The sequence below is a fragment of the Zonotrichia leucophrys genome, chromosome 3 (assembly GCF_028769735.1).
Source record: "Zonotrichia leucophrys gambelii isolate GWCS_2022_RI chromosome 3, RI_Zleu_2.0, whole genome shotgun sequence".
Lineage (NCBI taxonomy): Eukaryota > Metazoa > Chordata > Aves > Passeriformes > Passerellidae > Zonotrichia > Zonotrichia leucophrys.
Genome location: NC_088172.1, coordinates 88429211 through 88456748, shown reverse-complemented (window position 1 = coordinate 88456748; position 27538 = coordinate 88429211). Strand labels below are relative to the sequence as shown.

General features: G+C 42.6%; 1 protein-coding gene across 2 annotated transcripts; it reads right to left on the bottom strand.

The window, feature by feature from the left end:
• Positions 1-97: 97 nt before the first annotated feature.
• On the bottom strand, positions 98-27538 carry MIA3 (MIA SH3 domain ER export factor 3). 2 transcript variants are annotated; one of them, XM_064709168.1, is made up of 29 exons: positions 27373-27538; positions 26550-26683; positions 21435-21521; positions 16911-19836; positions 15723-16010; positions 13995-14056; positions 12738-12869; positions 11482-11503; positions 9315-9403; positions 9080-9157; positions 8872-8982; positions 7979-8050; positions 7668-7772; positions 6366-6488; positions 6147-6264; positions 5430-5485; positions 5259-5349; positions 5011-5149; positions 3369-3470; positions 3208-3268; positions 3052-3087; positions 2893-2960; positions 2542-2639; positions 2295-2426; positions 2025-2093; positions 1823-1899; positions 1608-1679; positions 833-989; positions 98-471 (listed from the first exon to the last, which is right to left on the bottom strand). In XM_064709168.1, the coding sequence occupies exons 1-29, from the start codon at positions 27536-27538 to the stop codon at positions 227-229; spliced, it is 5916 nt and encodes a 1971-aa protein (XP_064565238.1). In that variant the 3' UTR covers positions 98-226. The 2 variants fall into 2 exon arrangements, with proteins under 2 accessions (XP_064565238.1, XP_064565239.1); XM_064709169.1 differs by lacking the exon at positions 1608-1679.

Genomic DNA, 27538 nt, shown 5'->3' with positions numbered 1-27538 from the left:
GTGGATGGATAAGTTTGTGATCATAAATGCATGTAAGACATCTGTAGCAACGGGATAAAAATTAATCCTGCAAAAGCTGAGATATACTGAAATGAGACCAATATCTTCAAACCAAGAGCCATTTCCTAGAGTTGTGCACACAGGAGCCGAGTCTGTGGGACCGGCCGGGTGCTGCAGGCATGGATTCTGCACTGGGCATGTGCACAGTCCTTGGGGCCAGCTGCCCTCAGTCCCTGGGTGCCGGTGGAGGCAAGTCTCTGTTGGGAGAAGGAGCATAGTCCCTGGAAGCCTGCGGGGGTAGCCGAGGGCCTGGAGGATAATCCCGGGGGCCAGGAGGGCCGAGGGGGCGGAAGGGAGGGTGCCCACATGCGTAGCCTCTGGGATCAGGGGGAGGTGGGAGTGGGCCAGGAGGCAAACGTGAACTAGGTAAGAAATCTCTTCCAGCTGGAGGTGGCAAGGGAGGACCACAACCTAGAAGGAAAGGAAATCATGGAGTTAAATCTTGCTTTAACCTAAACAGAGAAGCTCCTGATTAGTTCCTCAGTTTGTCATTTTCTGGAGCAGCTCTGGAGTGGATCACTGTTGCATGCAGGACTTCAAAGCCCATAAATTATTCTAGGGACTTTTGGCTGCTGGTTTCCATTTCAGAGTAAACAAGGAAAAATACCTTGGCATTAAGGAGCCTTGAGAAAGCCCACCCAATCCAAGCTTACTGGGCCTAAAACTAAAGCCCATGAAGCATGAGGAAGCCATGAGCTTAGGAAAAGCAACTGTGGGTGCTGCAGGCAGGCTCCAGGAAGTGAAGTGTCAGCACAGGGCACTGCAGCCATACCTGGGGGCCCAGGGAGAGGCTGAGGCCCGAAGTGCCCCCGCAGAGGAGGAGGTGGTGGTCCGTAGCGAATGGGTGGCGGTGGCGGAGGCCCCATCACTGGGGAGCTCATCAGAGGTGTCCCAGGGAAAGGAGAGGGGCCTTTGGCACCAGCATTACCCTGGGCAAGATGAGGTTACACTTCAGTGAGTTACTGCAGCAGACAAGCACTGACACTGCTGAACAACCCAACCACTTACCCAGAGGCAAACAGGTACAAGAGGGAGAGGAAAGAAAGAAAATTACCCCAACACACTCCAAACCACATTAACCAGGCAGAAAACAGGGACAGCTACTGCACCATCATCCCTTCTCCCAGAACACTGCTGGCACTACCCAGGAGTGAGTGATTTAGAAAGACAAGTTTGTTAAGATGAAGATATACTAAAGAAAAGTTCAAGCCCTGTTGAGGTGTCCTTGGTGGACACCCCTTTGGTAAAGGACCTGGAACTTGGAATGATATATGGAATTGTGCTTGAACACCACAAGTAAGTCAGCTATAGGATTATTGTTTTAGTCACTCCAAAGAGTTTGCCCACAGACCTTAAGACACATCTTATTGCCTCAATCCCATAAAAACCAGAGAGCAACTGCTCATCATTAGAGAAGCCCTTTGAGACAGAGGGGCTAGCCCTTGGTTAGTGCCATAGAGCAGCTGTTATTCAGCAGTTCAGAACACCAGGTCTATTACTCCTCTCCATCAAAGCAGCATCACCATGTCGAGCCTTGGAATACTCACTGCAGCTAGTTCCATGGAGGAAGGTGAATCTGTAGTTACACTGGGGGCTTCAGACTCTTTGGGAGAGGGTTGCTTTTGGGGTTTTTTTGAACAATAAATAGGGTAGTGACAGGATACAGACAAGACAGAACATGATACAGTTAAAGAAGCAGTAGGAAATAGAGTGAATCACATATTAAAAAGGTTTCCTGATGGCTGAGGTGTTCTCAACTCACCATTCCATCAATTGCTGTGGAAGGGGAAGAGGTTCTTGGCTCACTGCTGATTATGGATGCCACAGCAGGCCCAATATCTAAAAAGAGAGCCATGAGTAAGTGTCCTACCATGCCAAGGGTAGAGAAGGTGGGCTTAAAATTGCCTTTTTGAAGGGAAAGAGTAATGAATAAGTTGCAGTTTGTTGCAGACCCCACAACTTACCAGGAACAGACATCCTTCCAGGCAGCTCTGGAGGCCTTCGTGGGGCAGGGGGGCCATCCACCATTGTACCTTAACGGAAACAAGAACCCAGAGACCCTAAATAACACAAGCCTGAGCTATTTCTTATGAATAAAACCTACCACCAACCACTCAGTATATTAATAAAGCAGCTATCAATATCAACATTCCTAGAACCAATATCTGACCTTAGTGTTCCTGGGTTTGTAGCCTAAGAGGCCATTGTCAAAAAAGGGGAGTTTCACTGCTTACCAAATTCACCCCTCACACCTTCCCTTCGAGGAGCAGAGAGGGGCCGGGCAGGGACATCAATCATCTGTGTAGGGGATGGATTTCCTCCACTCACAGGTGATGGCCCAGAAGAGCCATCTCTGCTTAATGGCCCTGTGACAAAGAAATAAAACCACTTGATTTACTTTTCTACAATTTAGCACAGCCCTATGTTTTTATGATGTACTGACTCCAAGACCAAAGGTTTTGGGAGAACAGCAGCATTTACCTCGTCGTGGTGGGATTTGGCGGTCAGGTCTGCCTGGAGTCGGCTTTACAATGACTGGTCTTTGAAGCATGACGATTTTTTGGTTTACCTCTATTAATCTGATTTTGGAAAATAAAGGTCTCTTATTACTATTCAAACAACACATATGAGTTGTATCTATTATAATGTAACAAGACAAACTGCATTATAAAATGTTATAGTTTTCACCAAGAAATGTTATTTTAGCCATCAAAACAGTTTAACAGTAGTTAAAATTATTAACTTAAAAATGCACTGCACATTCTGAGCTTCCCCCCCAGGCAACTCCCAGCATGTTCAAAGAGCAATAGAGTGGGTCTGTTCTGTACTTACTTCTGTCTCAGGTTGGCTGCTTCTCTTTTCTCTTCAGCCAGAGCTCTCTCAGCAGAGCGGGCAATGAGCTGGTAAGGAAAATTTTGTCAACTGCATTAATGGCACCAATGTGACATCAAATATAAACTGTTAGCATCAGAAAAGGACAAACATTCTTACCCAGTTGTCATGTGCCTTTTTCTCATGAGCAGCAATCTGAGAAGAAAAGAAGCCATTTAGTTTTTATCCAACTACCAGTATTTCCAATAACTCACCACAGAGCACCGGAATGATGCAGAAAAAGATGGCACAACAATGAGCAAGCAAGAAGTTTACCTGGTTTTTGTAAGATCGCTCTGTTTTTTGCAATTCTTCTTCCATATCTTGGATCCTTTGCCTGTACAAAAAGGAAAAGAGGGGAAGGAAAGATGTTTGAATAAATTTTCCTCAGTAGCTGAAATCCATAGAAAATCATAATCTTCAGAAATTCAAGTTACTTGTAAACTTTCACTTCCTCAATGGCCAGCACGGCTTTTTCATCTGCAGCACACAATTTCTGCTCCTTCTCCTGACGCTCGTACTCTTCCTGGGTTAGTTTTCTGCATAGAGAAAAAATGCACCATATAGTCCAGCATTCTCCATCTATTACAACTCAAAATCCTGCCAATGACAGTAATATCAAAATCTACAATAATGTGTGAAATCACAGAGACAAGATTTTGAAACCAACAGACAAACCCTTTGTGTATAAAACCTTAAAATTACAGAGTTGACTAGAAAGATTTGTCAGCTTCTGAAGATCTGTCAGAATCTATCAACTGCAGACAGTTCATCCCTTCAGATCCTGCAGTTCTCCTAGCAATGCCACAGACTGCAATTCAGATTTACAAAGGAGCAAATAAGGAAATCCACTGGACTGACACCAACCATGGGAAATGAAGAAATGGATGTGTGGTGAGAAGGGGCAAATTTAGAGCCCAGGTGACAAACACATTCAACAGTTATTAACCATGTGGGAAGCTTTTCCTGAGTATTCTCCATACCAATTCACTGCACAACCAATTTCCAGAGTCTTTTTATAACCTCATGGTTCGTAACTTTTTTGATTTTTGATATTATTCCGGAAGTATTTAAGAAGTCTATAGTGTGTTCCTAACTTACAAGAGCTACCCCACAAAACTGGAAACATTTAACTAATAGCAAGTTAATTATTGCTAATAGCCAGTTCAACATAATCCATTTCCTTGGCTAAAAGTCAAAGCAGTTTTTCAGAAAAAAAAAAAAGCGAGACTGCAAGAAGTTCTTCATTCTAATAAAGAAGTACTAACGGCAGTGTAACAGTCTCCTGTATGTTTTGGAAAGAACAGAAATTCTTCACAGAGGTCAAGATGATGTTATCCCTGAAAGATGGGTTACCTTCCATCTCTCCATTCTAAGTTTATTACACATAGATCCATGGAAGTTACAAAGTCAGGCAGTTTCACTACAGCCTCATTTCCCACCCTGTGCTTCCCCCAGCCCACACACTTAAACCATAGGAACTTCAACTGCTTCTCCATCACAATTTCAGTTTTTCTACGGAATTTAGCTGAGAATGTCCCTGAATCCTATTTTCAAATTTTCCCCACGAAACTGAGATGGTGTTACAGACATTTCAGTAAGTAAATAAATTAATGAGGAATGAACACATACAGAGCAGATCCTTACCAGTGGCAATTCATTCCTCTCAACTGCCATCACCAATTCAGCCTTCATTTAGCCCTTTGAGAATGCAAGAAGCTCACAAGGCTGAAATACTGAAGTTTCTACATTATGAGAATTAGACTCACTGCATCTTAACGGCCCCTATGTTCCCCTTGACACTTGTGGATGATGTAACAGAGCAACCGCAGAATTTTCTTGGCCACCCACCCACCCTCTCCAGAAGTTTAAAAGTAGAAGGCAATATGTTGTGTGCATACTGACAGTCTTTTTAGAATCTCTGGAACGGTGGCAAAAGTAAAGGATGCCAGCTTCAGCTGTATTGGAAGAGTTGCCATCACTCATTCCAACCACAACTTCCAAGTTCTTTGAGCCTTCTGAGCAAACAGCATTTGGGCAGTGCCCATGATACTACAGACAGAGTAAGGAAAGGCTTACTTCTGGAGTGCCATCTCCTTCTGCTGGTACAGTTCACCAAGTATCTCCACTTTCTGCCGAAGAGTTTTGCATTCATTTTCCAGTTGAGTTTTGGCTGTATGCAGTGAAGAGGAATCGTGTTCCAATGTTTTTATCTTCTCTGTTGGAGAAGCAGTTGCAGTAAGAACTATGATGGCCACTTACATGCTCTGTTTCTTTTTAAGCCACCAACAGCACTTCATCCTAAGCAGTTATTTTGCTAGACCTACCTTCCAGCTCATGCCTTGCTGTTACTTCATCATTCAGTTTGGACTGCAGAAGATTTCTGTCCTCTTCAACTATGGATAACATTGTTTTGACCTGAAAACAGGAACAGAAAATTTATGATTATGGGAGTAGCAGTAATGTGACTGCAATAATTAGATACTTGTGCAACATACCCTGGAGACATCCATCATCTGCTTAATCTGAGTCCTCATCTTCTCACTCTCAGTATCTAGAAGACAAAAAGATCTTTGTTTTCCCTGTTTTTTAATCATGAACAAGTCTGTGGACAACTGTTAAAAGTAACACTCCCTACACTTCAATCCCTACATCCTCATATGGTCAAAAGAAAAAAAAAAAAACAAAAATCAAGAAGTGGGAATTTCCAACCCACATACACTTTAAGTAGAAAAATAGACCAAAGAAAAAAAAAAAACCAAAAAAGAATTTCAATACTAGAGATGCAGCAAATACATGTGCAACATCACAAATAAACTGCCTCAGCTTTGAAAACATCTATTTTGGTCTTTCAGATTTTAAAAATGTGATTACTTAAATTAGTTTTTTATCTGGAGGCAAGCAGAAAGCTCATTAAAAATTTATCTCAAAAATAAATGTACCAGAACCACAAAACTGAGACTCTCAGCTTCAGGAATGCTCTTAATTACCAACCTTTATACAGAGTGTTTACAAATGTGTCACTACACTCATGGATTACCTAAAAGGTAATTTAAAAGCAATTATTGACCTTGTAGCCAATTCCTCCCTTCAGTGAGGGATATTTTGTTTTTGACAATTCAAGCTGGCAGCTCTATATGCATGGATCCCTCTTGTTCCCTCTCTAATATGCCATGAGCACAGCACCACATGATCCTCAGGTGGGATAACCGTACCTGGCAACTCTCCATTGGCCAGATCATCCTCTGGGCTCCACTCATGCCCTCTATCATCCTTCTTGGCCTCTGAATCCATGTCCAACTGCTTCAGCTGCATAATGCAATTGGTTAAAACCTAGTAAAGAAATCAAAGGTTCAATAGCCCTGCATTTTGTGAAGTATGACAGTATTCTGTGATGCATAATACTGAAAGCAAGCTGATTATAGAGAACCTACTTCAATTTCATTTTCTTTGTAGGCAAGTGTCTCTTCTATGTCCTTCTGAGATTTTTGATACAGTTGAATCTGCTCATGGAGCTCAGAATGCCTCTCACTCCAACCTTCAGCTTCTTTTAGCAGCTGTATGAAGCACCAAGGTAAGATGATTATTTGCTGTATTTTTAGTGCATGGTGTATGCAATTAAAGTCTACTTTACTACCAGCTCTGGTGATAACTGATCACCATGGGTTTACCCTTTATCACAGCTAAAGGGTAAACTTCAATTATCAGGCTCATTGGTGTTCCACTGGCAGAACTGGATGCTGGGAATCTTTCTGCAGTTTATTATTAGGTAGCTTTACAAATTTGGCATTTTCTCAGCTAACACCCCAACATCAAACTGCTCACACACCTCAAAATATGAAGAAATTAATTGCAGTCCAGAGGTAATCAAAACACATTCCTTAAAAAGCCACATACTTCACATAGGAAGAAAGAAAACAGATATTTACAATCATTTGGAAAAGAACTGTCCTGACATTCCAGGGCTAAAACTCCTCCCTGTTATCTTTGCTTTCTGAAATACTTTCTTGTCTTGGACATCTTTTACGAAAAATCCTTTCCTTAGGATTTTTCCCCCTGAGAAGCTGAGAGGCCTCAGGGACAAAATGTAAACATTGATTATCTGCTGCTGTGGAATGCAACAGGTGGATCTTTGATCGGCCCAAGTTGGATGTTTGTAATTAATGGCCAATCACAGCCCAGATGGCTCGGACAGAGAGCCAAGCCACAAACCTTTGTTATCATTCTTTGCTATTCTATTCTTAGCTAGTCTTCTGATGAAATCCTTTCTTCTATTCTTTTAGTATAGTTGTAATGTAATATATATCATAAAATAATAAATCAAGCCTTCTGAAACATGGAATCAGATCCTCGTCTCTTCCCTCATCCTGGGACCCCTGTGAACACCGTCACACTTTCTGGCAATTCTTCACCGTTACCTCCTTGAGCCTGGATCCAAAGTGGCAATATTTCCATCATGCCTTGATAACCACCTCAGCACAGACTTTCTGTGACTTTGCTGACAAAAACTGCATCGGGGAACTGGCAAAGCCTTCACACCAGAGATGTGGCACAGCTGCACAAACAGCCTGTGCAAGCAGGCACAAAGCATTTGAATTTTATCATGGCAACAGAAAACATGGAATTCCACCATGTTAAGAAAACAGAGACCTGCTGAGGCTACACTCAAAAAACTAGGAATAAAAGCCAGATATTTTGTTTGAAAGACAAGGTTGCCTGGCCTGGGCATAACTTACCTGCTCCTTGCTCTTTTTTAGTCTAGCATTCTCTTCCTGCACATGATGAAGCTCAGATTTCACCTTTTCTTCACTCAGTTTAGCTTCATTAAGGGCTATCTGCACCTACACACAAAACAAAAAGGAACAAGAAGACAAAGTCAAACTATAGTGGAGCAACAGCTACAAAAAACCTGGTTAAATGGAAAAGAAAAAGGTACATATGCACAAACAACCTGCAATCTGCCAAGCCAGCATTTTCTATTCCATAGATAAGAATTTTCCTGGTACAAAAACTTGTGACTCTTGAGGGGGTGTAAATAATTCTTTACCTCGGAAAGCTCTGCAGAATGCATAGTGATAGCTTCCTGAAGCTTCTCCAAGGACTTCTGGGTTTCAGAGAGCTAAGAAAAAGATGAACAGTGATTTAGTGTTATCCTGGCACAAACCTCAGCCTGAGTAATGATTTAACCTATGTCTTCTGGAAGCATAAAAGCAAAGTCAAAACATGAACAAACTTCCATTTCAAGCATCCATTTGCTAGCAGCAACATAGCACTACCTTATCGACAAGGTAAGGAATAGAAACACTCAGCAAATTCAAATGAACTTCTTCCCCTGACTCCGCCTGTCTGTGGCCAGGAAGTTAGTTCCCTGTACACCTGTGCAGTCCACAACGAGAGGAACTGCTATCATTAGCAGCAACCTTTGACCAAAACAAGGCCAAAGAGCTTGTTGATACAGGAAATCAGGCTTTAAAATAAAGAAAGAGAAAATATCTCTGAACAACAAGAAAGAGAGACAGTTCGGAGATCTTCACACATACTGTAGAACTAAATGCTGCTCTGAGTACAAGAACATGTCTCTTCCCAAATCGAAGCCTTCAGCTTATATTGCCAAGCAACTTCCTGGCCAGCTAGGAAGTATTAGACTAGCCCATGACTTGAATGAATCTGTTTGTGTGTGAAAGCACATAACCACACAAGTCCATCGAGATCATAAAAAAAAAAACCACCAAACCTACAAAACTCAAAAAACCCCCAACCAAATTAAATCAACAGACTAATCCTTTGATTTTGGGATAAACCTAAAATTTCATTTAATCTCACTTTTTGTAGGTGGGTCACCTTGTTTGCTCTACCTCTATCTAACCCATCAGGTCATGACCAGCTTTTAGGGCGTGTCAAGCTAATGACAATATAAGACACAAGTGTAATTGTTCTAACCTTTTTCTGTTTCTTCTCATTCTTTTTTCTCTCTGTTTCAAGCATGGTGTGCAGATTTTTCACTTTGTTATCTAGCTGCTGATTTGCTTCTTCCAATTCTTTTACAGTGTCCTTAAAAAAAAAAAAAAGGTGTAAAAGACCAACGTAAAGCAAACTATTTTTATTTGTATTGCTGCTTTCAGTTCAGAGACAGATAACTTTCTCTTACCTTAAGCCCTGCAGTTTCATCTGAGAGAATGTCTTTTTGTTCTTGGGTCACTTTCACAGATTCCTTCACTTCCTTTATCTAAACACAAACAACCACACACAACTGAGGAAACTGTCAACATAATATATTATAAGATAATAAATTGCCAACATAATATATTATAAGATGCTGCACTGACTGCGTAATTAAAGCAATAATAGAAAATTAAGAAATAAAGGACAACTTAGAGCAATACCTTTTGATCATATTCTGACAGCTTTTCTAAGATTTCTGTTTTTTCTTGCAGAAGGTTTTTAATCTTTTCAGCAAGTTGTTTTTCAGTCACTAGGAAGAAAAAGAAAGCTTACAGTAACTATACTTCATACACTGGGGAAAAAAACCCAGCTATCATTACTACCACTTCAAGGAATGTTTTCAAGTAATAACTAAAAAATAAATCGGGAGAGTATTAACTCCTTGGCAGTCAGCCCTCTCTGCATCTCCAGCTTTCACTTGAAGTTAGAACTGAAAACAAGACAGCAAAGTTGACACAAAGCACAAAGTTCCTGCATCCACTTCACAGAGGCTGCTCCCAGAACCCAGAGCAAAGTAAGGTGCTGGCTACACACACCTGAGGTGTGTTGACAGTGAGGATCTCAGAGCAGCCTCAAACACTCAGGGAGATCCAACACCTTCCCTAACAACCACCTTTCTGCTCTATTGAAGCTGAATGTTTCATCAGCCACAGTAAGAGGATGAAAGGTCTGAAAGATATACTGGGAACAGAACAGAGACAGCTGGGAGACAGCACCAGAAGGTCTTAAGGAGCTGCTCTGCTTAGACCTCAAAAGGGCTGTGACCAAGCAGCAGCCTTCAGGCATGCATTAGCTTTTCACCCTAAACAAGCCACCAACCAACTCTTAGGATTAAATGAAAATCATTAACACACTTCAATTATTTTATTGCAAGTTATTTAAAAAACACCCAGTTGTTGTTGTTGTTGTTTTTCAAGTCCTAAGCCACCTTGACCTGGATCTGACTGCCTCAAGCACCATTTGCTTCACAGCAAACTCTGCAGCTCAACAAGGAGTACTGGTTGTTCCAACTGCATCCCACGGAGTGCAATGGCAACTGCTACTCCTCCTTTCCCTCCCACACAAGGGCTCCTGGGACAGTGAATTCCAGGCCTTTCCCACTCTGGGAAAAGAGAGACAGCAAGTGGCTGCCAAGGTTCAAGACAGCTCTCAGTAGTTTAAGGGAAGCAGCAATCCCTGCATTAGCTTGGCCTCCCAAATTTACTACTGTCATTAAGAGAGCATAATACATTTTTATCCTTGGGACTCCAAATGTAAGTTAGGAGTTTAAAAGTGTTTTGGCTCTGTTTTGTTTGTTTGGAGTTTTTGCTATGTTTGGAGTTTAAAAGCATTATGCTATGTTTTAAAGCATTTTTGTCACTGTTAGCATTCCTCTAATTTGGGATAAAGATGTTAATAACAATGTGGCCTGTATCACGCTTGAAGAATATCACTGGTTCTGATCTTTAGTAGTTTCTATATAGCATCAAAGAGAAGAGTATTTGGGTGGTGGAATTAAATCCATGTTCCTTGATTTTTTAGGGAAGGCTGCTCAGTAATTACTGCACCACCAATACCAATATTCTTCCTGCACTACAGAAATCACCTCAGAGATCTAAGATGGGACTTTTTCAGCTCATTAATTCTACACTAACTGTGTAGAAGGAAACTGCAGTATAACCACAATGAAACCAGAGAGAAATGACTGGTAAGTAAAATGTGAGGGAGGAAGAAACAGACTTTCTATGAAGACAACTCTTCCAATTTGTATTTTTTATTCAATTATGAATTCCAGCAATTACCCTACTTTGAATTTTTTTTTCTATTCAGTACGCCTAATTTTATAAACCTGAATCCAGAACAAAGCTCATGTAAAAAGTGATGTGCTGGCCACAGGAATGCCTGCATATTTAGATCTACATTTAAGAGCATCTCTTTGCAACTGCACAGCAGCCAGTTTCAGGCTCCCCTCAATCCAAAAAACAAAAGGAACCAGCTCCTACTTTCTGAGTGAACAGCAAGCAAAGGCAGACCCACTTCTAGTCAGAAAACCAAAACAAATTCTGCCCCATGAACCAGTCGTTCACATTTATGTTGAGCAAAGTGGAGATTTTCCTTGACCTTTATTTTACAGGTGCAAATTGCATTGTTTCTCCTGATCAAAGCATTATCAAAGGCAAAATTTAAACCCTCAGATTCAACTAAGTATCATCTACTGGCCAAGCTTACACTGTAACCTTGGACTGAGCATTCTCCTTGAAAGGGAGTGAAGATGGATACTTGGTGCTCTGAAACAGTATAAATATTCAAAACTAATGCCCAAGCATCAACTACACTGAAGAAACTTACCTTGATATATTCTACTCTTTACCTACAGAAGAGAACAAACAAAAAGATTAGCCATAAAAATGATGAGTGAAAAATGTTATTAATATTCCCTATGGAAAAAAGTGACCACTTCCATGCAGGTTAAAGCAGCACATGGAAAACACATCTATCACTGCCAATGAGTGTTGAGTAACACTACAAACGAGCTTAAGCTGCTTTCTAATAAAAGCTCCCAGGCTAAAGCCCTGCTCAGAGCCTTAGTAAAGGTCTGTTTACTCACTCACTAAAGGGACGCCGGTAACTGCCCACACACAATTTGCACAGAAAATGAAGCCATTTTGTATTAAGCTATTTTGTATCAAACCACAAACTGGCAAGCAGGAAAAAAACCCTTGCAAACACAAAAAAAAAAAACAACCTTGCATCTCAGTCGTGTACCCTCTAAAGCACGGGACAGGTGCTTGTTTCGAAATTAATTCCCATAAGAGATGACTTTCAGAAGCCTTTGTCTGCTGTTCTATTAACACTGGTTTTTGCATTTGAAACTGACCCAGTGTACTCAATACCAAAACGAAGCAAGGGAAAAAAACTATCAGTATTGTTACGGAAAAGATGCAGTTTTAGTTTATTTTTGTCAGGCAAATATGAAGCATTCCACAGATTTCTAGGGCATATAATAACTAAATTGTACAGCTGTAAAATAAATTTGCCTATTTGATTCTCATCTCTCAGCTCCCAAGGAAAAGCACTGCTATAGTTGAGAATTGGTGATAGACTTATTGTTGCACAGAAAATTATCCATGTAGGAATGAGGACAAATGGAAGAGGCTCTCCAATGAGAATTAATATAATGTTTTTAGGTTTCTAAATGCACTACTTGCAAGCAGCTGGACAACATGAAGTGTGGAGGATTAACTATTTGTTTTGGATATAGCCAACAACATGTTTATGCACATGGAAGGCTTCTCATTTCAAAGATATGCTGATCCTCTCCACAGCATTCTTTATTTACATCGTACTCCTCTATGTTGCTTTCGAAATTACCCCTCAGTAAATAATCTTCAATTACCAGCTTATAGAGAATGCTTCTTAGTACTACAACTTACTTAAGCTATTTAGCCCAGCATTTAGCTCCCATCAATGCTCTAAACAGAAAAAGTAAAACACAAAAGACTATATATTGCTTTGACTTCAGTAATGCTGAAACAGTTTAATGATACAAAGGACCATTCAGCTGGTGAAACATCAGTGGGCTTGCAAGCATGAAGTATACTCACTGACAGGCAGGTTCTCCAGAAAAATATAGCAAGTGTGACAATTCCCACTATGGCAGTCATAATAACGGGCTCCCATGGAAGTCCATGGAAATCAGGCCCAGGACGCATTTCCTCAGGCAGCGTGGCGACCAACTGCAAATCAACAGCAGTGACAGCTATGAGTGTGTTTTCATTAAATAGGGGGGTAAAACAAGCAGTCTGACAGGTGCTTTTATTCCCCTCATAAAACCAGAGAACTATCTGGAAGTTTCTTGCAATTTCTCTGCAAACTGAAAATTAAGAAAACCACAGAGCAGCCTAGTGCTCATATTTCAGTGCAAAACTCTCGAGTACCAGGACACCTGGTAGTGACAGTCTGCTGGCAAAAAAACGCCACACCAAAATAAGTACACACTGATGTGCACAATTTGCGTTAGATAACACTGGTAGTTATTTGACCTGTTTCCAAATAAAGCTATATGGACGGAAAACTATAGAAAACAAACCCAAACAGTTTTACATCTGGACGTCTGTACCAATGCAGTGCAAATGGCTCAGATCTCCCAGCTGCTGCCCCTGTCAGAGGGTCATATGCCGTGAGTCTCCTCCTCTATCTGGAGGTCAGAGAGCACCTGGGGAAGGTGCGAATGCTTGCTACAGGTTAAGGGGCTCACAGTGACATGGCATGGCGCTCAGGGAACAAACTGTGCGAGCCACACGGAAGCCGCTGCCTTCTCCCTTCCTTTCTTCCTACTTACCCTCTCTTTCCCTACCTTTTCCACAGCCGGCAGAGGGGGGAACAGACAGGAGAACGCACACCTGCCCCTGCAGAGTCCGGCCGGGGAGCGAGCTCTCCCCGCCATCCGGGGAGGCCGGCAGCGATCCCTGACGCCAGCGGCCGCCTCCGCTCCCGCGGGATTCCCCCACATTACGGGCTGGGGACGCGGAACGCCAGCCGCCCTCACGGTGGGGTACGCCGGGGTGACCGCCTCAGGGACCCGCCTCGCTCGGGGGATGTGTGTCACCGCCCGGGTCGGGCCACCGAAACACCTCCGCCGCGCCCGCCACCGTTTCCCTGCCCTCACCTGGAACAGCCTCCGCCGCCCCGAGGGCTCCTCCACCGGCCACCCGCTGCCGCCCGCGGGATCCATGGCGGCCCAGGAGCGCCAGGCACACGTCAGCCCTTCCTCCCTCCCTCAGGCCCCACCCGCCGCGCACCGCCCCTCGCAGCCTCCCCGCCCTCGCCCGCGTCACACGGCGCGCGCCGCCGCCACTCACCCGCCGCAGCAGCTGCCGCGCCTCGCCCAGGGCCCCCCGCCAGGCGGCGCACGCATCGGCACCTGCAGGGCGAGAGGGGAGCGGCGTCACCGCACGGGGCCACACGGGAGCCGCCGCGGCCACCACGCTGGAGGACGGCCCCCGGTGCGCCGGAGCACTGGGGAAAGAGGCAGCGAGCCCTTGGGAAGTGCGCTGATATTCCACAGGCGGCGTTAGGAGGGGTGCCGCAGGACAGGACAGGGCTGTGCGGTGACACGGTGCCGAGCCTGCCTCAGGCAGAGCACAACACCCAGCTCCTCCAGCCGTGAATCAGAGCAGCACACACTCTTAAATTCCTAACGCGAATTCTTCCGATCAGTTCCCAGCAGTGTTCACAGAACCATAGAATATTCTAAGTTGGAAGGGACCCACAAAGGACTGTCAAGTCCAACTCCTGGCCCTGCACAGGACATCCCCAAGAATGACACCACGTCAAACTCTCCTGGACTCTGTCAGTACTCTGTAAGTATGGCAAAAGCTTTAAACCATCTCCAGCTTTGCCCTGGCCTGAATACTGCCCTCTCCTCTTGCTCCTTCTTCTGCCACACGTCTGGGCCAGCAGATTCCACAGCCACCTGCCCAGCCTGTTGCCACACCATGGAAAAGCAGCTGTGACCAGCCATTCTACCATCATCCACCTTGTTACTTCTCAACACTTCTACCAGCCCTCCTAAGAATTCCTGCCAAGCAGCATTTAACCACATTTGAGGAAAAAATGGAAAATGGTCTAAAATACAGCTGGACATCTGAATATTTAACCAGTAGGTTATCCACTAGCCATTTAAAATTTCTTAATTTTCTTGGCATTCAACCTAGAGCTTCCTTCAGATCTTAGAAGCTGCTCAAAAGCACTTGGCCCTGGAGATGGTACAGCACCTCAGCAATGTACAAAAGCTAAAGAAGATGTGCCTGGATTTTTCCTAAATGCTCAGTGGAGAGAGAATTATTAAGCATAATCAGAAGTGAAGGCAGAACAGCAAACTGAGAGTAGCACTGAGAATACAGTCAGTTTGTTTCATACCAAAACAGAACCAGGCAAGAAGATAGTAACAGGATCCCTCCTTGGCATAATGATGAGACAGCACTCTAGCTCCAGAGGGATAAGGCCTCAGCCAGAGGGAGCCAAACATTTCTCCTACTCTAACACAGAGAGAAATTATTGAGCTGCCTGAGGGGGAAGCTACACACCACCTTTCCTGGAAAGTAATGTGGCCTGGGGACACGGGCTAAAAAAGAGGGCACACTATTCTGTGGGCTGTCCTGTCTACAGAAAGTGACCTTTAGGCTGTCAATCCCTGCAAAAGAGGATGAAACCTGGGCTGATGGTGCGCTTCCAGGGATTTCTGCTCTTTCTCCACTACCATCCTGAGACACAGTCCACAAGACAGTCATCCTGAGACACAGTCCAAAGAGCTCTAACTCTGACACTCACAAGAGCACTTTCCTTTTTCCTACATTGCAAATCATAGTATAAAAACTACTGTGCTAAATCTGTACAGCAATTGTACATAATATTGTACAGCAATATAGTACTGCCACTAGAGGGACTGTCGCCAATCAGGGAAAGCCATGAGGATTACAGCCACATAAAAGTATCAATGAAAACTCCTGCTATTTGCCTAAAAATCCTTTAAACCATGCATGTCTTCAAGAGCAAAAGAATAAAATAAGCCAATCCCAAATGGTTACCTTCAGCAATGTGTTCGCTGGCATTCTCTCCTGAATCAACTGACCCAAAGGAAGTATCTTCCAGGAGTGATCCTCTTTCACTATCATACCCTTCTTCAGCTTCTCTATTATCTGAGAAGCTGGCCTCTTCATGCTCAGGTGAAACACTGACAGCCCTCTCCTCCTCCTCCACAGTAGGCTGCTCTGGCCTCTTATCCTCAATGAGCTGCAGAAATTCCTGATTGCCCTCAACAATGGTATTCGGGTTTCTGGTGGAAACACTATCATATTCAGCCTCTTTTGCACCATCTGTGACAGACAAGGAGATAAGAATTAAGCACTGAGCTAATGTGTATTACTTACTCACACCTACCTTCAGTGAAATGCTGCATGTTTCTTGAACACTTTTAAAAGTGCCAAGCTTGTGTATTGCTTCCAGTATATTCTCAGTCAACTTTCAGTAACATCTAATTAAATGTCTGTATGAAATTCATGCAAGATATCAACCACTGATCTTGCAGTGAAACACTGCAAGGTGAAATATTTGCATCATTTGTGACCTTATCAAAAATCACATACTTAACATGTACTACTGTAAGAGGAGCCTGACTAAAAGTGTATCTTAATATCTTGCACACTAACAGAAAACCTAGTAAGTTTGCAAAAGACTCTACCTCTGGTTCTTGCCCAATCAAAAGATGTTTGTTTGTTATTGCTACTTACGCACTCTTTTATGAATGTGGGCAAAAATATGATTATAAGGACATATGAGACTTTAGGTACCTGCATTTAGTACCTGCATTAATCACCAGATCTCTCATAATCAGGTGATGCAGAGGAAAAAAAAGCCCTCCACAAAATTCTGCAGATTAGTATATGTGAATCCCTGTTTCTTAAGGAGATACAGACTTGTCTTGAGTGGCTCCTTACAACCATATCCATGCATGGATCTCAATTATCTTACACAGAACTCAGTCCATAAGAACAGGTGGGCTGAACTCAATATCTTCCCTTAGGATTTGTCCCTGAGCCACTCTCATCACAATCCTAAAAATATGCATTAAAAATAAGCAAAATCCCAGGTTATTGAACAAGACCTCTTTAGATTCTACACGCTCACCCTCTTCCTAAAGTTTCTCTGTGTTAGTGTTGCTTGAGACAGGGTTTTACTTCTATTTCATCTATTTATTAACTGGTTTAACATCCTACCTTGAATGTGCAGCTGGTCATCTTCCTGTTCTGGAGGAGAAGCAAGTGGGACACTCTCACCAGCAGATGAATATCTACTTCTTAATGAATATATTAACTCTTGAATATCATCCATCAGTGCACTCTCCTCATCATACAAATCCATCTCCTTCACCACCTCCTCCTTATTTTCTGCTACCCTGGAATCCAGAACTTTTCCTACAACATCCATAATGCTCGATTCTGAAAACTCCAGTATCTCATCCAGAGCTTTCTCAATATCTTCATTATTGTGGCTCGACTTCCGAGCAAGCTCCATCTCCACTTTCATGTCGTGGAACATGGCTTCAACCCTTACTACGTGCTGGAGCCCAAGGTACTTCTGTAGGCGCATCACGCGCTTTTCATCCAGGAACTCTCTCATTATTGAGAGCCGCTTCACAGACTCACTGAAGTCTGTTACCATGTCACTGGTGGCTTCTGAGCTATCTGTAGGGCTGGGGACAGATGCAGATTGCTGGTGGTTATTTCTTGTTTGCCCTAAATTTTGCCCCTCCTTTGAGTCTTTCTGTAAAATGCCCTCTGGGAGACGATCTGTCCTTTGGTCAAGGTCACTGCTCTCTTCTGTGTGAGGAGATGGGAAATTATGTTCATCCACAGCTGACGGTTCCTCAGGTTCAGAAGACTCCTCGTCAGCTTCCATGACATGTTGCATCTCATCCAATTTAGCATCTTTTCTTACTGATATGTCAATTTCTTTGTTCCAAATCACGCTTGCATTTTGCATGCTGATTGTTTTATCCTCCATAGGGAATGAGTTTGTTTCCTCTCCTGTTCTGTAAGTAGGATTTGGAGTTCCTGAAACAGCTTCACTGAGTCCTTCTAATTCAGGATCTGTATTTTCACCACCTAGTGTATTACCCTGGGCATTTGCAGCTCTTGCTTGTGACAATTTTGCACTTGCTGCATTCTCATCTTCTAGCAGCTCATCATCCACTTTTTTCAGGTCAGGGTCATCTTCAGCATGTGGCTCTTCAGATTGCAATTCTGCTCTTTGTGTTGTTTCTTTAGCCAAATCTTTGCCAAGATTTCTGTCTGATCCTGCGCCCTCAGGATGAGCAGTTCCTTGACGAGTAAGATTATCTGTACTAGTGTTCTGCGTGGCGCTTTTTGATTTTTCTTCAGGGGAATTTTTCTCAGTGCTTTCTTTAAACACTGGCATCTTGCCAGGATTTCTTGTTTCATTCACATCTGCCTCTGAATACTCAGTCTCATTTTCCCATGGCCTAGGTTGCTCAACAGCTCCACTATAGCTTGGGTCTTCTTCCTCTGCAGGGGTTTCTTTCAGCTTTCTCTTTATTTCCAGTTCTTTGTTAGAAGAGGCAGGATTTTTATTTTCATGATCAATTTTCCCTAATTGTTTTAAATCTTCTTCATGTTTGAGAAGTTGTTTTTCCACAACAGGCATTTCATGCTCCACTTTCTGTCTCAAGAGGTCAATATCCACTAGGTCATCTTGAGATGCATTTTTTACTTCCTCCACTGGTTTGGCTGAAACATCAACTGGAGGCTTGTTCTCAGCTTCCCCCTTCTCCATTGTTTTCTCCCATGGTCTTTTGTACTTTAAATCACTTTCCAAGGACTCCTCCGAGGTATTGTCCTCAAACTGTTTCTCACTTTTCTCTATTGAAGCAAGTGGAACTCTTTCAGGACTTTTATTGATATCATCATCAAATGGTTCTGAATCATCTTCCTTGTTTTTAAGAAATGATTCGGACTCCGGAGCACTGCCTGGACTAGGCAAAGCGTGAGGATCAGGCACAGCTATACCTTTCAGTGCTGCAGAATGTGACTCTGTTTCATCAGGGAGCTGCTCTTCCAACTGTTCAGTTTTGTTGGCCTTTTCTTTTGAATCCAGATCACCTGTACCCACAGGCTCCTTTCCAAGGAATTGTTTGGAGAGATCCTCAGGCTGAGTTGTTGCTGGTGCTTCTCTTTTACTAATTAGCACAACCTCCTCCTGTTTCTCTTCTGTTTGTTTAGATTCAGACCTGTCTACACTTACACTGCCACCCGAGTTCCTGCTACTGCTGAAGGCATCCTTAAGAATTAATGCATCTGAATCACATTCCTCCCCATTGTCTCTTTGGTTATTTAGCTTTGTAGCACCCTTTGCATCTTCATCGGGTTTGTGATATTGTGACTCCACGTCATTGTTTCCATCATCTTCTAAATCCACAGGGGATGTAATTTCATCCTTTGCCATAAAAGACAGCAAAGGGATTTCTGCAGACTGATCTGCAAACTCTGGCTCCTCCTCTTCATTGTGAGGATTAATGCTCAAATCTTCATTTAAATCATCTTCCAGTGACGTTACAAGGCGAGTCACTTCATCATCTGATACAATAGCATCAGCAGTTGAGCCAAATTTTGTTTTTAAGTTCACAGAGAGTTCTCTGTTTAAAAGTGTATAGGCATTGACTTCTTTCTCTTGGTCAAGTTGGCTGGTTTCACCCTGAGGAATACTAGTGTTTTTGGTATTTTCACTTTCTAGCCCTTTTAATTTTCCATGTAGCATTCCTTTCAAGTGCTCATGTGCAATTTGATCTCCCTGAGAGTTTTCTTTGTGACTACTGACACTGGAGTCTTCCCCAGTATTTTCAGTTCCTTCTGTATGAGAATTGTCAACTTTGTCTGTCAAGACAAGGTTTTCCTCTTCATCACTTTGCTCAAGATTGTCTGTCTCCAAAGCACCAAGGGACTTTCCTCTATCAGTCTGTTCTGCCTCCTTATCCTTCTCAATTCCTTCAGCTGGTTTTGTCCCTGGATCACTCGATTCAGTTTCCCCTTCATTTGCTATTGTATCTTGCAATGACTTCAGAAGTTCATCCACATTATAATTATCAAAGTCATCCCTTCCTCCATCAAAGCAAACAAAGTCTGTTTCCTGAAATGAAAAACGACATGCAGTCAAAAAATATTATTTCCTTTATAGCAGTAATGAGACCAAAAACATTTACCTACTTAAAGAGAGATGCAGCAGCAAAGTAAATTACATTAATCACATAGAATTAACCCCTTGACTCCTTAACCAAAGCTCTATTTGAAATCAGTGGAGGTTTTGCCCAAGGACTCATAAAAAAACCTAAATAAAGACGTTTTGCAGGAACAAAGTGTAAGGCAGCAATGGAGGTGGCAGTTTTACACTACACTCATCATGATATGTACTGAATGAAGAACAAGCCTATTGCTGAATGCCAGTGAACAGAAGAACACAAATGTAGCTAAGCTCGTGTGTCACAACCTCTGTTAACAGGTGTCCCCTTAAAGGACCAAGTCCTCCAAGCAGGAACTCCCTGTCTGTCATGCAGTTTCTGAAAAATAAATAGAAGCAGTGTGAGACACAATTTCATAGAACCATAGAATGGCCTTGGGTTGAAAAGGGTTAAAAGGTCATCAAGGTCCAACTCCCTGCCATGGGCAGGGACAACTTCCACTAGACCAGGTAGCTCAGAGCTCCATCCATCCTGCCCATGAACACTTCCAGGGATGGGGCATCCACAACTTCTCTGGGCAACTTCTTTCAGTACCTCTAAAGAATTTCTTCCTAATATCTAATCCAAACCTGCTCTCTTGAAGTTTGAAGCCATTCCCCCTTGTAGTCCTGTCACTACATGCTCTTGTAAGAAGTCCCTCTCCATCTTTTTTGTAGGCTCCCTTCAAGTACTGGAAGACTGCAATTAGGTCTCTCTGGAGCCTTCTCTTTTCCAGGCTAAACAATCCCACATCTCTCAGCCTTTCCTCATAGCAAAGGTGCTCCATCCTTCAAATCACCTTGGTGGCCTCCTCTGGACTCATTCCAAGAGGCTGATGTCCTTCCTGTGCTGGGGACCCCAGAGCTGGATGCAACACTGCAGGTGGGGTCTTACCAGAGCAGAGCAGAGAGGCAGAATACCCTCCCTTGCCATGCTACCTTGGATGCAGGATTCACTCGGCTTTCTGTGCTGCAAGCACACCTAAAGCTACGGCCTCAAAAAGGCTTTACTGACACAACTCTGGAGTTGCTGCTATTAGTGCATGAAAGCCGGTCACGTGTGAAAAGGTTGCAGGACCAATTCCAGAATCAAAGGGCTGAGTGTACCCAGTTTTGTTTGCTTCTGACAGTACTTTAAACTTGGAAAGTTTGGGAAAAGAAGCCATTTTGATTACACACCAGAAGGCCTATGCACTAGCCAGCTATCAGGATGCGTAGAGTTCAATCCAAACAGATTTCTTTAGAAGAAAACCATAACATTTGAGAAAAGAAAGGTTAACACCCACATTTTGGACTGATGCTTTCACACCCATCCACATACAGAGCTGCACAAAGATTCTACCCCCCATACAGACATGTGCACCTCTGCAAGTATGTAGCTGCTTACTAACAAAAAGTTACTAAGAATCACTAGTATTCCAAATTTCTTTCTTGGGAATTTTACTGAATGCCGAGGTAAGAAACAGTAAAACCCCCAATTGAAGAAAAAAACCAGAACAAGTAAGACTTACATCTGTTGGTAATTCTAGCTCCTCATTGGAATAGTTATGATTTATTTCAAGTAAATCCTTTGGAAAATATCCAAAATCACTTCCAACCTGCAAAAGAACAAACACGAATGAAAAACAGTAAAGAAGGTTTAGAAATGACATGACTATGTAAAAAATTGCAGGCACCATTAGCAAATATGTTGAACTGACTCTCAAGTATTCTAAATGAAGTTTAACACAGTGAATAAAAGAAGACCAGTGATGCTTTGTTTATGCCAGACTTTTCACTGAGGTTTTACATTTCACAACAGCCTTGTGAAGCTGGTTTAAGTTTCACTGTTCATGTTTTAAAGCCTGACTTATAACAAATTATTAGGAGAGTTGGGAATAAATCCCAGGCCTTCTGACTCAATTGCTTTAACTGGTATTGTGCAGGCACCAGAAGCACCAAACACACCTCAAGGATTTTCTCAAGTAGCAAGCAGAAGAGGATCTTTGACTAATAAGATTTACATCCACGCACAATATTATAGCCCAAAATACGCTCACCTTGTAACTTATGGAAAAAAATTCTTAAAGCAGATTGTAGGGAAATGCAAAATTGCATCATTTTAAAATGCAGAAATAATCATTTAAAAACCTGTGCGGAAAATATACCCCCCCTCCTCTATGAAAGAATTGTTTCTCTTCAGTGTCTGACACAAGCAAAAAAATCAGTCACGGAATGGTGATTTTCAATGTGCTAAGGCAAGGCAAACAGTGGAAGACAAGAATCTCTTTTATCACTCACCAGATATGATCTACACAGAGTAATGTTCACACTTAAGAGTTCTGAGAATGGCTGTCAAGAAGCCAATATTAATAGCATGCAATCACTACCCTGATTAGATAATTGAGGTAATTAGAGTCTGGTGGAAATACCTAGAAAGGTACAAAGTTCCTAGACAACCAAAATATCTAGGAAAAAAAAGTGGTATTAAAAAAAAAGAAAAAAAAAAAGAAATTAGTATCTAGTAAATAATATGTACTTCTCATTCAGATCTTACCTTGCATAGTTGATATCTCTGAAGTTAGTTACATACTTATTAAGAAACCCCACACTGTTCCCTCTCCACCTTTTGTAAATATATATTGCTCTCTTACTGAAAACAGATCATGTATGCATGATTATTATTGGGAATTATGTTTACTATTGGGAATTACCAATGGGAATGGGAAATTAATTTAGACAAGTCACATCAAAAGCTTGTCTTTGTGTAGTACACTAGAGTTTAATTGTAAATTGGCTTATTTTTCTCTCTAAACTTCAACTCTAGTTTTTAATTGTCTTACTGAGAACAAAAGTTAGAGCTTCAAAGCCTCCTTACAGACTAATCTCTGTAACAACCATTATAATCAGGGATCACAATTTGAAACTCCTTTATTGCAATCCAAGCTGCTGACCATTCATGTCCTCTGTAGTGACCCAGTTTGCCACTTCTGTGGTTTACAAGCCATATGGGATCTGCCTGCCCAAAATTTCATCTGCTTCTCTCCTTACAAGTCCTCTCTTATAAGGGAAAAAAATGCCTCATTGTGCAAATAAAACAAACATTCATTCTCTACAGACATGACAGAGGAAAGGGATTATCAATGCCAAGTGTATAAGGGAGAAATAACCACTCTCTTCCCAGCTAAAAAGTTGTGCATGGACAAAACACGTGGCATGGCTGTGTGTACAACATCTGCCTCCCCTGGTGCCCACATGTCACAGGCAGCTGCTGCAGATTCACTGGCCAAGAAACCACACTCTCACATCATCTATCAGAAAACAGACAGCTGGGGAAGATGATGTTCAAGTCTTTTTAATTTTAAAGCCCACATCCCTAAAGCACAGGTAACTAAAACTTCAGAACACAGGGCAAAGAAGAACTGGTTTGCACCTGCTGAGCATTGGCAGTGTTAAGAAAACACAGTATTGCCCTGACCCTCTGAGTTCTCCAGAAATATTGTCTTTCTGGTTTACTTAATTTTATCCATCCTGTCTTCTTTTCTACTAACCTATATACAAGGTTTGAAAACAAGCAAACAAAAACAAAACAAAAAAACAACACAAAGAAGCCACAATCTGCAGTTAAGTCCATTTCTTGTAATATGAGGCCAGAAATGGTTTTTTTTCAACCTTGAATCAAAAGTATTAAGTTCATCCCCTTGCCATAAGACAAAATAACAACCTTAAAGTGTCTTTGACAAAATGTTTTGTGAAAAAGCAGCAGGTTTTTCTTTGAATGATCTGAAGTACTTCTGGAGTTTTGGATCCTGCTAAAGTGAGGGCAGAACACAGGAAAAATGCACAGGAGTCTATACAACAACTTGATGGTGTAAGCAACACAACATTGATACTGAAGAGGAGACTGATTTACAGCAGAACACTGTGGAGAGGACAAGAGCACCAGATATGCTCTATCTTTTGGCTTTGGGAGAAAAAAATCAAGCACTTTCCTGCAACTGATGTATTAATGAAATTCATAACATAAAATGACTATTAAATAATGGTCATAGAGTATTTTCCAAGCACTTGGCTTTGCTTTACTATTGAGGTTTAGAGAGCTCTGCTAAAAACTACAGGCCATATAATGCACAGTATACACATTACAGCTGAGTTCCAGAATTTTGTCACATGTAAAATATCCAGTGAACATAGTGTGTGCTCTGTAAGCAATTTAGTATTCATGACTGGCATCACAAAATAAAGGAACTATTTTGTCAAAATACAATGTGTTTGCAGGCACAAGGAAAAAAAAAAATCAGCAATGGCTCGAAAAGGGCGGAGTGAATTAGAAAAGCAAAGGCAAATAAAGCCTAGTCCCAAATGCTATAGATTTTTCAGCCTTGGTGAAAGGCTCCTTTTCTTATCAGATCATCTCCCTTCAGGTCAGAAATACTATTGTATTTCTCATGGCTCCTTCACATTGATTTTGGAATTAGAATCTGTATTTACAACTTGTTTAAAATAAGCCCCAGGTTGCATTAGTTGAAGCTTCTCATACACATATTCCCCTGACCTCTGCTCACAACTGACAATAAGAACTCCAGTAAGCCCTTGATTTCATAGCTTCCATTCTGCCCTAATAAATCCTCTCACAAAAAAACTTTGGGGAATGGAAAAAGGCAGCATGGTATATGGATGGGATCAAATAATGCACACAAAGCCCACATGAAGTCACGCAATGAGATCCCAAAAGGGCCATGGCAGAAGGAAGTATGCCTTCCATGCCACTGGAATTCTTTTGATGGCAGACCTCACTGGGTAGCCTGGTTTTAATTAGCGAGCAGCAGCTTGCCCCTGGCTCCAAGACTTCACACAGCAGGCATGGCTGGCCTGCATAAATCAAGCTGCCCAGCCAAACCTGGCATGAGAAATCAGGCTGCCCAGCCAAATCTGACACAGGAAATCAGGCTGCCCAGCCAAATCTGACACAGAAAGTCACGGTACAGGAGAGACCCCAGTGCTGTATGTGAGTCAGGGGCAGCTGTGCCAATGCCCTACTCAAAATGGAAAGGCAGGCACCTCTGACCCCGCTGCAGTGCTTCCACGCTGGTTGTTGCAGATTTATGATTAATGCAGCAGCAGTCAATCCAAGAGGGATAAAAGAAATAAAGGTTATAGCTACCAACCAAAAGGAATCAGTCTGGCAGCACTGCCCTAAAAAGAGCATGGAAAATCATGTAACACAGTTGAAAAATGACAACAAATAAAATGGAGCTTGGCAATTCTTTCCAACCTGCCAACTGCAGCTTTTACTTTAAACTCAAAGCAAACATCCTTTTAACTTGGAGACACACCTAACTGTTGCATCAGTGAATAATTAAACTGAATATTAACTCAGCAATTACCTTAACCTGCTGTCTGATCTTGCAGCCTACATTATGTCTTGTTAGAGGATGCAAAATTGGCCCCATGCTGCTACTCTGCATCTCAAGAACTGGCAGCCCTGGAAACCTGTACCAACTAATTACCCAGATTATTTATGGTACAGTACATGTCAGAAGGGAATTACCAGCATGATAGAATTATTAACTCTTCTTTAACCACGTGCTGCAGTTTTTTTCTGTTCACTTCTGTATCGTTTTAATTGGATTCAGCTCCTACTGAGAGCTTGGCTGTCCAAGCCCAGCCTGAAGTGGTTACAGATACATCCCGATTTTCACTAAACCACTGGCCCCACAGTCAACACCCAGGTGTGGTTTCAAGCACCTGAGACCACTGTCAAAATTGTTTATCCTTTATAGAAAACTAGACTAAGAAAAGAGGTTGAAATAAACAATTTAGACACTAAAAAGGATGTAGGGGAAACATGGGGAGGAAGCAACAGGGACTAGGTCTAAGCAACTTCTGGATTGCTAACACTTTCAAGGGAAGCCCAGAGAAACTGCTCTTCCTCCATGGTATCTCAGTTCTGCCTCTGCCAGGCAAATAAGGTGCTTATGAAAGTCGAGAGGAGCTTCCTATGAAGTAACTGCAAGTATGGTGATGTTCCTTCCCCATTAGCAGAAGCCTCTCAGATTGTCCAAGGACGATGACTCAGACAAGGCCACTACTCTGCAAGGTACAGCAGAGCTGAGAGAGACAGACCTTTTAGAAATCAAATTTACCCTAATCCTTTCTAGTTTTACTACTCATTTTTTCTCCAACTCTGCATGCAGCTTAGATAAAAAGGGGAAGAAGGCAGATGAATATTAGGATGAGAAGCACAATTAAACCATGCACATGCAGTGATCTTTAGCAGGATTACAGAGTGCAGTATGACACCACGTCATGGGAAAACACAAGCACAGGCTTAAGCCTCCCTAAATGGGAAGGGAGGCTTAGCTTCCAGGTGGCCCTGTAGCCACCACCACCGACAGTGCTGCAATAGGAGGTTTTCAACACAAAGGCAGTTTTCTAACAGTTTTTAGAGACATTAGAGTTGCCCATTTTTCATAGCGCTCAGGTTTGATCAAACCTCATCCTATTTCCCACCGGCCTCGTGACAAACCTGCATTCTCTGTGTTATTTAGCCATGTTCAAAACTCCAAGCATTCTCTTACGAGGCAAAACGAATGAAAACCGATTACCAAGAAGAGAAAACAGAAGAAATGCTCTACAGTACTTACGCTTCCAGCCCAAAGCTCAGTGGATTCTCCTATTAGTTTATAATATACATAAACTGCTTCTCCTTTCTTAAAATTTACAAAACGACAATCCGGACCTTTAAAATCCCGCACGGCCTTCCCTCGGCACATTAACACTGTCCAAAGAAAACAAAGAGAAGAGTATGACTTTAAAAATAATTTATATGAAAAATGTCTTTGCTAATTGGCAGTAAACAAGACCTCGAATGCACCACTTCGCTATTTTCCAGACTGGGTCAAGAGATAAGAAAGTAAATTGAAAGTATTACTAAGAAATTAATAAATTAATAAAACTATAACTAAATTGAAAGTATAACTAAGAAATTTTTAGCTGTAACTAACACAAACAAACAAGCCAAGTTATAACTAAAAAAGAAAAAAAAGGCAAGTTATAGCTAAAAAAGTAAAGCAAGCACTCTAGTCAAGACAAGGGTTTGACAAAGCGCGGGAGAACTACACTTCAGGGGTGAGCTATGAAGCTTATCATTAATGTTAAATCAGAAAGACGACATCTGTGTCCCAGCGAACCGGTCCTGAAATTATGCCAGAGAACACCCAGAGAGCGGATTTATCGTGAGAGGGCTCTGCGGCGGGGGAGGGGGGAATCACACAGGGAGCAGCGAGGATCTGAAAACTTGGCCGAGTAGAGAGGGACGGCGCGCGTGGGCGTCGCGTTCCCGTTTTTTCGATTCTCCCCAGTTTCCGTGCCAGAGCCGGCGGAAGGAACGAGTTTAGGGAAGAGCCTCTGGGAGGCATCTTCGCCCACAACTCCCTCGCCGGGGCCGTGCCCGCCGCCCCCACTCACTGCTGCACTCTTGGTCGGCGCAGCGCTTGCGCTCGGCGAAGCGGCGGCCCAGGTCGGGCGCGGCGGCGGCGGCGGCGCAGCGCGGGCTCGGAGGCGGCGGCGGCAGCAGCAGCAGCAGCAGCAGGGCGAGCAGCAGCCGGGGCTCCGGCAGCGAGGCTGCAGCCAT